The 12,774-nt window shown below is 40.4% G+C and overlaps 1 protein-coding gene across 2 annotated transcripts in view; it reads right to left on the bottom strand.

Moving 5' to 3' along the window:
* SNTG1 (syntrophin gamma 1) overlaps positions 1–12,774 on the bottom strand; it is a 234,786-nt gene that overhangs the window by 20,206 nt on the left and 201,806 nt on the right. For both annotated transcript variants that reach the window (XM_081204738.1, XM_081204739.1), the window contains 2 exons: positions 12,337–12,489; positions 4,505–4,597 (listed from right to left, as the gene is read on the bottom strand). In XM_081204738.1, coding sequence (XP_081060864.1) covers positions 4,505–4,597; positions 12,337–12,489 — 246 coding nt within the window. The remainder of the gene's footprint in view (positions 1–4,504; positions 4,598–12,336; positions 12,490–12,774) is intronic.

The raw sequence follows: 12,774 nt of genomic DNA, 5'->3' as shown, positions 1-12,774 counted from the left end.
TAATGACCCGATTTCAGAAAACATGGAAGCTGCTAAAGCCATCTGGCTTTGTGGGTTGAGGAATTTCAAAACCAAGAATATCCCTGTTGGATAACACCAAGGATCCATCGAGTCCAGCATCCTGCTTCTAGAAGTGATCAGCCGGATGCTTTCGGGAATTCTACAAATATGTCAAGAAGGCATCTGTCTTCTTGTTTGCCCCACAACAAATAATATTCTGAGACAAGCTGCCTCTGAATTTGAAGGTACAATTTAGCTGCCATGGTTAATAGTCATTCATAGGCATATCTTCTGTGGATTAATTTTTATTATCCTCTGAAGCCCCCTATCTTGCATCTAGTGGCAGCAACTTCCATTCAGTTAACTATGTGATATGAAAAGGACTTTCTTTTGTTTGTCTTTTGTGGTAGAGAATCAAGTTTGCCTGCAGAAGGTCATGAGTTCAATCTCTGGCAACTCCAGGTAGGGCTGGAGAAGATTGCCTGCCTGAAACCCTGGACAGCCACTGCCAATCAGTGTCAAGATTACTAAGCAAAATGGACCAATCATCTGACTTGATATAAGGTAGCCTTTTATGTTTATGGGGAAGGGCTACAACTCAGTGGTACAGCATCTGGTTTGCATGAAGGTGGTCCAAGGTTTAATTGGCTGCATCTCCAGTTAGGAATGAAAATATCCCCCATCAGAAAGCCTGGAAATCTGCTGCTTTATCAGTGCAGTGGTCTGATTTGAAATAAGGCAGCTTCTAGTGTTTCTATTAATGACCACAAGTTCCAGTGTTTCAGTCACCTTTTTCATACCAAGCATAATTTATGCATAGTTATACTCAGGCTAAAGGGGTGGGGAGCGTTACATAAATATTTCCTAGTTTGGTGAAAGTGCTAATGAAACCCTAACAATACATGCTATACTGCAAAGCCATGATACTGGATTCCAATAAAGAATGTAGGGAGTTGATTGCTCTTTTGGACAGAAAATTACAATATGGGAACTGAAACGACGACTGAACTACCATCAGTATAATGAGAATGACACATTTCCAATTTCTGAACACAAAGTGGTAGGTGACACTCTTGAACTGGCATATGGTACCAGGAAAGAATTGGTGGGGGGGTGAACAATTTGATACTTCATCCAGATAAGATGGAAATGCTGTTAAAGGCTCTATGAATTTGAAGATGAGTATCCAATCTCTTCTGGATGAAGATGCTTTTTCTTCCAAGGTATGTACAGCTGGATATGCTCCTGGATTCAGCCTGCACTTTTTAACCAGCTTTGGCTTGTTTGCCTGCCTGAGCCACAGGAATTGATCCTGGCCTCTGTATTCAATCCATAACAAATCTAAAGGATGCTTAGTAAAGAATAATTAATTTGTGCTTCGTGTAATTTTAATATTTGTATGCTTTGTGTTTACACTTCTTGCTAGCTACTTTAGACGTTGTTTGCTATAGAAAAGTGAAGTAATAATAATCAAGAACTACAAAGGCTTTGAAACCCAAAGGCCATCACTCATCACCCCAACCCCCCAGTTTTTGATGAGTGGCAGGAGAGATAAAAGGGTAAGGATCTCAAGTTTGAATTATTCAGCTTTTCTGGCATCAGAAAAGGAAAAGCAGCAGTAGGACTTTGTCTTCACTCATGAATTTCAAAGATAACGAAAAGGCTTTTTGAGTTTCTCAAAAAAATAAAAATACCAGGCTAGATTATGATATGCTGTTATGAGTGTTGCTGCCACAAGTAATAAATTGTAAAGATCAATAATATTGGGTAGCAGTAGCTTTCTACTGAAAAATACCATTGCTGTGAGGTAGGAACCTTCATAGTACAAGCTCCCATGTGATCTGGAACCCTGAGCAATCAGTTCCTCCTCTTGTATTATTGTTAGCAGGGAACAGAATGTCAGAATAAAGCTGTTGAATTCCTATGCTTGTGTCACCAACCTCAAGGAAGCTTCCTAATTGGACCAAAATCTTGGGCTTAGTCCCTTTATCTGCTTTCTGTGGGCAAGCCTTCTCCTACAATTCATGTGACCCACCTCACCATGTCCTCAAGAAATGGATTCACTCAGTTGAGTCAGAGGCTCTCTCAACGTTTGGTGAGAAAAGCTCAGAGATCTCAAAACCCTTCTGGCATTTTCTTGTGGGCCAGATCAGGGACTTTTCAACACCGCTGAGCAGTGATTTGTGTACTGATATGTATGATACATGCAGAAACTCTCACAATTTTCCTGCACATTGCTTAGCTGATCAGTAAAGGCCCTGATTGACCAGAAGTGCAATTTTTGACATGAAAATTGAAGCTGTCAGAAATTTGGTCCAGCTCTTAATAATAAAAACACAGTAATGTGCACAAAGAGAATATGGATGGGGGTATGTGATAGGTTCCAAACCAAATTTATTCTTCTGGTCAAGTAAATACCTTGGAAAATAATCTGCAGTGTTCTTTGAGGAGGCTTAGGGTATATTTTGGCAGTGGGGTGGGGGGAGAAATCAATGGAAAGGCACCCACTGACTTCAGTGAAGTATAGATCAGGCTTGTGGTAATCATGATAATGTAAAAGCTGATAGTATGTCAGTGGCCTGTCAAAGCAAATTACTTGCTTCAGGTGAATGAGCAAAGTAGGATTTTATAAGGCTAGAGAAAATATTACAAGGACTGAGGCTGATTCTAATGGTTTCTGTCTGGAAGGCAGCTGACATTTCTCTTATTCTGACACTGTTGCCAGCTGGATATGTTGATTAAGATATCTGTGTGTGGTTTCTTCTGTTCTGAAAATATAAATCCGAAGCCATAACTATGTTAATAGTTTTGTTAGTGCAGTTTCCTATCTGATGGATTCTATCAGAGGAAACAGTGTTGAAAGAGATTTTAGAGGAAAGTAGCACCATGGAAGAAGAAAAACAAACTGTGCTTTGTTTTTCATGACTCTCTTAGAGAAAGTACAATCTTGACATTTGACCAATGTGGATTGTGATTTTTCTATTAACATCTAGATAATAAAACAATCACCCTGATCCAGAGAAAACAATCTGCAAGTAGAAACCTATTTCACTCCATATCATTTGTTGTGAGCGGGAGTAGGAAACAGAAGCTGGCACAGGCACCTTTTTTTTTTTTTTTTTTTTTTGAATGCATTATAGGTTATCAGCACTGTCAGAGCTCTTACTATGGCGGGGGAAACGTCAGGAACACAACCAAAACCCCATTCTCTGCTTCTGGCTCCCTCAATCAGGGCCACGGAATGAAGGGCTATGATTCAAAAGCATATTGTCTGCATGCTAAAAGCTTCAGTCCCTTTTCTCGTTTAAGAAATTTGTAGCAATGGGCAAGTTTGCACGGATTACATTTATAATTAGGCTTGTCAAAATGAGTTTCTCCCCTTCCTCCTTGAGACTGGAAAACTGGCTGAGTTTATTCTGAACCAGTTAAAAGCAAGAATGGACTCAGTCATTCTCCCAATGGCATCAGTGTGAGTGCAGTGCTTAATGCTCCCCCCTCCCCACTTCTCATAAGCACCCAAATCCCCTTGCCCAGTGGCAGCACTTTCTGCTCTTGTGGTAACAGTATGAAGGGTTTATATTTTCCCAAGTTCCTGGCATCAGGATTGTAGCTGTGTGAAGGAGGGTGAGGAAAGGAAAGATGTCTTCACACATTCTCTGCCACCAGAGCAGCAGCACCTGCTACCAGGTAAGAGAGATTAGGTAAAGAAGGAGTTCATCTCTGAACTGAATTAGAAAAAAAACTAAACTGGAAAAGAATTCCAGAGATGCAATGCTTCTCTTCAAATGGAAAGCCATACTGAATGCCAAACTTCATGTGAACTTTGGCCATATCTCTAGAAGTTTGTCCCTTTAGAGCTTTTGAATTGTGTGCTTTATGATGTTCATGGAGAAGGGGGAGAGAAAAGGAAAGGAGATGGAACAAGTAGAAGAGCAGGGAGTGTATAAAAGGATCAATTCATGCATTCCATCTCAATAACATTCCTGCAAAATAGTTTCCTGCGGAAACTATTTTTAAAAAGCATATTGAGAATGTGATAGGATAAAATTATTATTTATTAAATTTCTATACTACCCTTCATCTGACGACCACAGGGTGCCTTACAATATAAAAACAGAAAAATACATACCATAATATGTATACAAAAACAATATCCCCAAGTTTTAAATGCCATAGATTCTTTAATTAGCCTAAAATCTGGGAGAAGAGGGATGTTTTTGCCTGGCACTTAAAGATATGCAACGAATGTGCCAGGCAAGCCTCCCTGGGGAGAGCATTCCACAAGCGGGGATCCACTGCAGATAAGGCCCGTTCTGGTGTTGCCACCCTCAGGACCTCTCATGGAGAGCCTCAGATTATGATCACAGGGTCCAGGTTGGTTCATATGGGGGGGGGGAGGCAAATACAGCATAGTGCCAGACTTCAAACAATGGCTCAACTCTCAATTGAAAAGATAATTATTGGTAATGAATCATTAACAGTAAACATCTTCTCATGGCCTTACCTTTGTTGCAGCATCAAAGCATACGAAACCCATGCCAAAGTCTATGGTAAGCCCCATAAGATGACTCTCCAGAACACAGGCATATGTCTTGCACTAGGAAAGATTGAAAAAGACAGCATCTTAGATAGCGCTTCAGTTGAGTACATGTATTTTGAAAAATTATAGCTAAGGGGAAATACCTGTTTAGTTACTAATTAGCCCTTGCAAGATCAAAATACATCTCTGCAAATAACACAAACCCTTAGCCATTCAATCAACTGGCTATTTGCATTCCATGAAAGAGAACTTCTACCTCTACCTACATGGAAAACACATAGGGGCTGAGTGTGCAGCGGCAGAAACAGGCAGGGGGTTGTAGGAGTGGTGGCAGCAGCAGTGGAACACAGCATTTCCCATTTTGCCTCAAGTGGTGAAGCAGGATGTGCCACCCCTGGCTACAATTTAGCATAGTAGGTAAGTAAATACAGTGGTACCTTGGTTTAAGAACAGCTTTGTTTATGAACAACTTGGATTAAGAACGCTGCAAACCTGGAAGTAGGTGTTTTGGTTTGTGAACGTTGCCTTGGAATAAGAACATGTTTCGCTTCCTGTTGAGTGTGTTCCATTTGTAAATTGAGTCCCCCGCTGCTATGGGAAAGCACACCTTGGTTTAAGAACACTTTGGTTTAAGAACGGACTTCTGGAACAGATTAAGTTTGTAAACCAAGGTACTACTGTCTTGGAATTCAACTGTCTTTGCCAATTTATCAATGTAAATGAAGTAATTGAGAGTGAAATGCATCACCTCCTAATTTCTGATCACACATGGAATACATCTGTTCGCATATGATGGGGGACACATGCACCTTTGGTAAATAAAGAGGCACTTTTATATGCAGCTTTTATGTCCCATTACTTTAATGCAAGATAAACATATTTCATTGGAAGTGAGTATGCAAACAAAATATATAATGACTAGGTATTTGCTGTTGATGTAATGGCTCATGAAAGAAGACAAGGAATAAGAAGACTCTTAGGTTCCCTGAATTTTCCAGTGAGGCTCTTGTGAACTTCGATCTAACTATTTGATAGACCTGCATTTATCTGTTTTTATGATTTGTAATATAGTTGACACTCCCCCCAAAAAAATTCATTTTCAAATAATTTATGTCAGGAAATGTGTTGATAAGGGCAAACGACCAAACTTCCATTGCCAGCAAGTTGCTAATACAGCACTTCTAACATTGAAGGAAATCAGAAGAACTCCCTTTATTTTTAGTTTCTTATCTCTCCAACCCCCCCAATGCAGTCTGACATTTTGGTTTGCATTGATAAAATGAAACTGTTCAACACTGAGTTTCAGTTTACAACAAATTACATTCTCCTACTGAGCTCCTTGTTTGATAGTTGGCTTCTGGTTCCTAATGCCAAGCTCGTGCCGCTCAGCGCAAATTAGGTATTTTTCTGATCAGAACATCATTGTCAAGATGTGAAGTGCACAGCAGAGCTTGAAAAGGCCAAGCTACTCGTCACAGAAGTGCTTATGAAAGATGCTACCTTTTCACATTAAAGTCAGAGACAAATCTCTCGAAATCCTTCTGAGACTGATGAAATCCATAGTTTAGAGCTAGAAGAACAATGACTTATGGACTTTTTATACAAAATAAATGTTTAAACAGAAACTGCCAAGCAGAAATAATTTGATCGCTAATTAAGTTGTCCATTCCAAAGTGATTCCTATCAATTTAAATTCAGATTTCTGTTTTCTGCCAACAGTAGCCCCCCTCCCAAATTTCTCAAATCATATAATTCATAACTAACATGATTCCAATAAATAAACAAACAAATAACATCAAAACCTAAAGTGGCTCACCTGTAAATGCAGTCACAGATATGGAAAAGCACCTGCACAACCTACTGGTGGAACTTTTTAGAAAGCTCTGGAAGACTGGGTATGCTGGATCCCTTCCTTTACACCCCTGCATAGTATAAATTACTGCATGGCCTTTGGGAGAAATGTCCATGGTGGCAACAGTTTGTTTCCTGAGCACTTTCTGCAAGACTTCTGCAAAAAACTTTCACATTTTAATGATGTCAGCCTCTTTGAGGCATGTGAGGCAGTGACTGCAAAGATCAAGAACTTTACTCACACAGTTGCTACACTTTTTGAAGATAGCCCTACTCATCTTCAGGGCAAAATTCAAGGGGGGGGGGAATAAAGAGTGGAGAGGGGGAGCATAGAGTGAGAGATGTCTCTTCGTGCCACTGCTTTTTGCACAACAAGAAAAGAAGGGAGCCTGAAGGGCTGACTCTAGATTCTTAGCCCATAGAGAGATCACAAATAAGTTCACAGGGATGAGAGGGGCAAATCCAATGCTGTCAGTCTTCCAAAGTTTCCTAGAAGGTCCCTGTAAAGAGCCCAGGCACATTCCCATATTTGGAACAGAATAGAAAGCACCAAGAATAACCAGTTAGTTGGGACACTGAGATAAGTATTGATTGCACTACTTATATGCTATACTTCCACATCTTTAAAAGTGATCATTTTGTAAACATATGCAGGTTGCAAAGTATGTGTCAGGTGTCTAATTCCCTTATCAAACCAAAAGGGTTACTAGAGCTCTTTGGAACAGCAGTGTTTTGAAACAAGTGCCATTCAATATGCACCTCCTTCGTGTGGTCTTTTGAGATAAGGGACAGCCCATGTTTAGATGTTGGCAAAGGCATAAAAATAAGACAAACTAAAGTGTGATATCTTCAGATGTTAAAGGAATTGTCCCATCTCAAATAGGTGGTGGAAAAAGGGGGAAAGGTAGGATTGAATGGAAGAAGAGCCACAGAAATTTGGCCCGTAGCCAGCTGAGGAGACAGGCTTTCTTGATTCTGCATTCGCCTCCAGGGCTGTTGACTTTAGATTATGACTTTATTATCTCCCATGGCAACCACAAATATTTGGTGGGAAGCAAGGAAAGTCGGGGGGGGGGGAGAGATGGAATGAGAAGAGCAAGAGTCCATTCTAGAAAAGCTCTGCTAGCAAATGGATAGTATGAATCATTTCTCAGCTGCCATTGCCAGAGCAGTCCTCAAAAAGTACCATTTATAATTCAAACCACTGGGACATATTTTCTATATAGCATGGTAAACAATTGCATATAGCTCAGATGTTGGAGCCATGTGTTCCACAGGTGAATATGGCATGGCTCAGCAAAGTATAAATACTGGCATGGATCTGAAGAATTGATCAATGGGATTTCATTATTTCCTGCCACAACAGGCACTTGTTCCTCCCCTCAAAAGGTAAGGCCCAGGCAGGCACAATATGTGACCCATCAGAGCAGCAAAATAACCAGACCGTAGAACAGTGATGGAATAAAATCTTTATTGACAGGAACAGGCAGGGTAAGGGTTGGCATGGCATTGGGGCCTGGATCATGTAATCATTCCATGATGGAACGGGTCTCCTGGGTTTGGACCACCCCAAACCCATTTCATGGGAGTCAGCCAGTGCTGAACTTTGTGTAGTGCAAGCCAAGCAAGCAAGGTCTCACTGGGTGACCAGGGTGAAGATTGCAACCAGGCAACTCAACCCAAGCTTGGAGGTGCCATGGTCAATTGTCCCCTCAGGCCCCTTATGAGCTCTCCCATCCTAGGTGGATCCTGCCCAATGCCATTTCTGCCCTCAACAAACAATGTTGTTCCGCCTAACAAAGGAAGACCATAATTTCACTGGGGGAAAGGTGAGAGGGAAGTACCAATCAGGTTGAGTGAAAAAAATTATTTCCGGCTCTGTCAACCAGCTACTCAAAATTGCTCAGTGAAGGTTCTAACCAGAGGGTGGGCGGGCGCCAAGTGGAAGGCTTTCATCTCCCCTTTGCAAGGGCATTTTGCTGCAGTCTATGGGCCCCAGCGCTGCTGGGCAAAGGCATCCCATGCTTACTGGGTGTGGAACGAGGCTTCCTGTGGAAGGCTTTCATCTCCCCTTTGCAAGGGCATTTTGCTGCAGTCTATGGGCCCCAGCGCTGCTGGGCAAAGGCATCCCATGCTTACTGGGTGTGGAACGAGGCTTCCTGAGGTGAAACAGTATGTGAGGGACGGCTGCTAGGAATCATTGCTTCCCCCACCCCCAATATGTAGAAGCACCTTTCATATTTATTTGCAGGGAACTTTGATGCCTAGCCTCTGAATGCATTCCAGAGAAATTGAAGTCTGCCATTGGAATCAAACTTCGCATACACTGTTACACATTTGTGTATATGTGAATTGCACTCAACTAAAACAATAACAACTGCATTACTGCATCCAGTTAATTATTATTAGTCCTATCAAAGTTGGAAAATTTAGAGCAGAGTACATAGATGCAGGTGCTGTCTCTCTCTTCTTCTTTTTTTGTAAGATTTCCGGAAAATGTTTATTGTAAGAGAAATAAAATTAAATACTGGGCTTAAAATGATTAGCAAAAACTAGTACATAAAACATCCAGTAAAAGTAATAGGACAAAATAAATGATATTTGATTTTGTGGGTGAAACAAATCATTCCACAGAGAAAAATAAAAAACGAAGTAATCAATGGAAAGCCTCATAAGCAGCCATATTTGTGACTCAACTGCTTGTTAAAGCTTACCAACTTCATGTAAGTTTTATTAATATTTAGTATATTATGTAGTAATAAATGTTATGGGCATAAATGTTTAATTTTATTAACTTGCAAAAAAAAACCCCACAATTGCTTCCTTTTGTCATATCTTTCAGTTATAAAAATGATTAAAACACAGAATCATTGTGCTGGAAACAGAGCCTCATAATTCTTTTCAGTCCCTCCGATACCTTACTTTAGGGTTTGGATGCTCACTGTTACACATAAACGTACCCCTATCTCAAATTTCTGGGCAAAGTAACCTCTTTATGTAAAGGACTGCAGTGGCACCTTGTGTTGAAGAAGTGATGTGGGTTACTTTAAAGCACAGGTGTGAGGAACCTGTGGCCCTCTGGATGACGTTGAACTACAACTCTCATAATCCCTGGCCATTTTCAACACGTGGTGAGCCAGAGGTTCCCCACACCTGCGTTAACCTGTGTGGCAGGTAAGCATGAGGAAGTAACTTTAGACTGAAGGAAAGTTCTGTTCTAAACGCACTGGCCATCCACCTTAGTGTTCTAATTTAGCAGTTCAATACCTGTGCAAGTGCTAGATTTGCTCCATCAATCACTTCACCTAAGGATCAGTCTTCCCCTCCCCACTCTCCCAGCTACAAAGCTATGAGTAACAAGCACAACTCCTAGCAGGAAATATTGAAAGGTGAAAGATTATAATGGGCTTTGAGCAGCTGTCACAAATTGGTAAAGAGATATTAATGTGCACCACAGGTTAGAGTGGTAAAGGGTCAGTCTCTAGCCTCTCACTCTCTGGCTCCTAATCAGAGGTTTTATTTCACCTGTAGCTTTTCAGCTTACTTTAATTAATCCCCTTTGCTGTGAACTTGGAGAGAATAAATTGAAGAATGCTGCCAAGAGAGCACATAATGTCAAAGTTCGTACAGATCTAATATAAACCGTTAAAACATTACACCTGCCATAAAAAGAGTGAATTATTTGCTTTTGATTATTGATTTCGCACACTGAAAAAGATGAAAAAAACCTATTCGGAATGAAAGTTTCCCATATAAGAGGCAACTCAATATTTAATCTACCATGTGCAAAAAGTACAGGATCTTAAAACTGTGTCTGTGAATAATTCAGTTGCCCTAGTTCAGGAGCAGAAACTGAAGCATTATGTTCCTCAGGCCCCAAAACCTGAAGTATACTATAGCTTAGTAGGAGATGTCTAAAGTGGGAGAGAATGCAATGGAGAAAAAAGCTCATCCAAGCCCATTTCTAAAGTGGAAAAGGTTCAGAGACTCTTGGCTACTAAGTTCATGCCAGAATTCCAGTTTTCAAAAATCAGTGTTGGAACAAAATCATAAATGTAAGTTCGAATTATTAAAAAGTTCATAAAGGTACAAATTAGGATAAACTAGTCATGGTAGCCACATGACCCGGAAGCTGTACACTGGCTCCCTTGGCCAATAAAGCGAGATGAGCGCCACAACCCCAGAGTTGGCCACGACTGGACCTAATGGTCAGGGGTCCCTTTACCTTAATAGTTGTACATTATGACTATGATTTAAACAAAGCTGTAGTGCATATCCTACTGATATCCTACTGATCTGAGTGAGATGCACTATCTGCAAATCCATTATTCAACAAGTAGAACACACCACTGCATACATTTCCTAACAAGATGCATTTTCTTTTGTAAAGGTTGCCCCATTATATTACAGAGAAGCATTCCCTGCCCTCAAGACACTAGGTGATTTTCCCAGGTTTCTATGTGAAAAGAAGGAGCTTTGGCACTATTCTGTACAGTACATGTAAAAACTCAAAATAGTAACCAGGTTCTGTGCTTCTGCCAACTGAATCAATCTGATTGATCTGCCAAACACTGGCTGCATATGAACTTGAAACACATTGTAATTAATTGAAAATGGGCTAAGAGGTTTACAGGGTTAGAGGGGAGGGGAGTTGTTCATCAATCAGTATTGCAAAATCGTAATACTTGCATTAAAAGTGCATTATTTGTGATCCGTGACACTATTTGTGATCCTGGATAAGTTGGGGAGAGGGGAGAAAGCTGACTTACTAGAACAGGAATGGATGTAAACTATACCCAGTAATATAAGAGATACCCATCCAAATATCCTATGTTTTTCAAAAGGATGAAGTATAACAAAATAATAGATGTTCTATTCTTATAAATATTTACGTAACAACATAGTGACTCCCAAGTTCTCCTGCCACCCTGAAATCATCTGCACTTATAGAATCATAGACTTGTAGGGCTGAAAGGTCTAGTCCATGCATGGTCAAACTTGGCCCTCCAGTTGTTTTGGGACTACAGTTCCCATCATCCCTGACCTCTGGTCCTGTTATCTAGGGATGATGGGAGTTGTAGTCCCAAAACAGCTGGAGGGCCAAGTTTGACCATGCCTGATCTAGCCCAACCCCTGCAATACAAGAATCTTTCCCACAGTTGTCCCTGAGTGGACTCAAACCAACAACATTCTGGTTGACAGTGAGATGTATGTTACCTAGTCCTGGTCTCTCCTTTACCATCCCATAAAATTCCAATTTCTCGTTGTCCTCTTGAATAAATTCTACCATGAGATCACAAGCGCTATGCTGATAGTGACTAGCCCAAGGCCATGTAACAAGCTTCATGGATAATCTGGGCCCAAGTATCCCAGATTCAAGCTTCTAGCCCACTATTGGGATGCACCCTACTGCCACACCATTGTTTATCCTTATCTCATAAGCAGATCTTTTTCATTTTCTAAGTGAAAGCTAAGAAAATAAGCAAAATAACAGAAGCCTACAACTCAATGCTTCTAGCTGCTGAACCACCATTTTGGTTTGGCCAAGAACATATCAAACAACCATTAGTACTTTCAGTGTTTGGGTTTCAAAAACTAAAAGTGTATACAGAACCCTATCTTGTTTTGCTTTTAAATGAGATTTTTTTCCCTTTGTAGTATATCATTAACTCTTTTTCCCATTAAATATTCCAAACCTCCCCCCCCCAAAGCCTTTGGTAATAACTATCACTATCACCAGTGCTTTTTTAAAAAAGAAAGAAAGAAAAATGTTTAGGGGTTCTCGTTTTCCTACTCATATTGAAATACTGCCCCTCAATGAGACCAAACTAAGATTCACAAAATGTTTAGGGGTATGCGTACCCCCAGAAAAAAGCACTGACTATCACATAAAATGTATTGCATAATAATAACCAAAAATGAATTTGACACCGCATGTTTCTTACCTGTATTCGTTCCACTTCTAAAAAAGTTGCTGATTGGAAGGCCTTTTCCCATAATATGAGGTCACATTCTAATTCCACAGAAAAGTAGAGATCCTCTCCCATTTCAGATTGGACACCAAAGCAGTGTTTTCGACGATCCAGTAGATCACTGTCCTGATGAAAACCTGGAGTTATATAATCTTGCATACATCAATTAATATTTCTTACAGTACAGACCCACATGTTAGATGCAGAACAAAGTGCCATGTAATTTTTATTCAGCCCACATTAGTCTCGGCATTTAAATGGATTTGAAATAAAAGAATGTTTTAGAGTTTTCACGCCAAGTAGCAGAGCACAGTTTGGCTACAAGGATTCACAGGTGCCAATGTCCAATTTCTGAATAGTTCCCAAAGTTACCAGTCTTAAAATGCCTCAGAAGTGTGTCATATATTTTGT

The sequence above is a fragment of the Podarcis bocagei genome (genome assembly GCF_964188305.1).
Source record: "Podarcis bocagei genome assembly, chromosome: 8".
Classification (NCBI taxonomy): Eukaryota; Metazoa; Chordata; class Lepidosauria; order Squamata; family Lacertidae; genus Podarcis; species Podarcis bocagei.
This window is presented reverse-complemented; position numbering and strand designations above follow the sequence as displayed.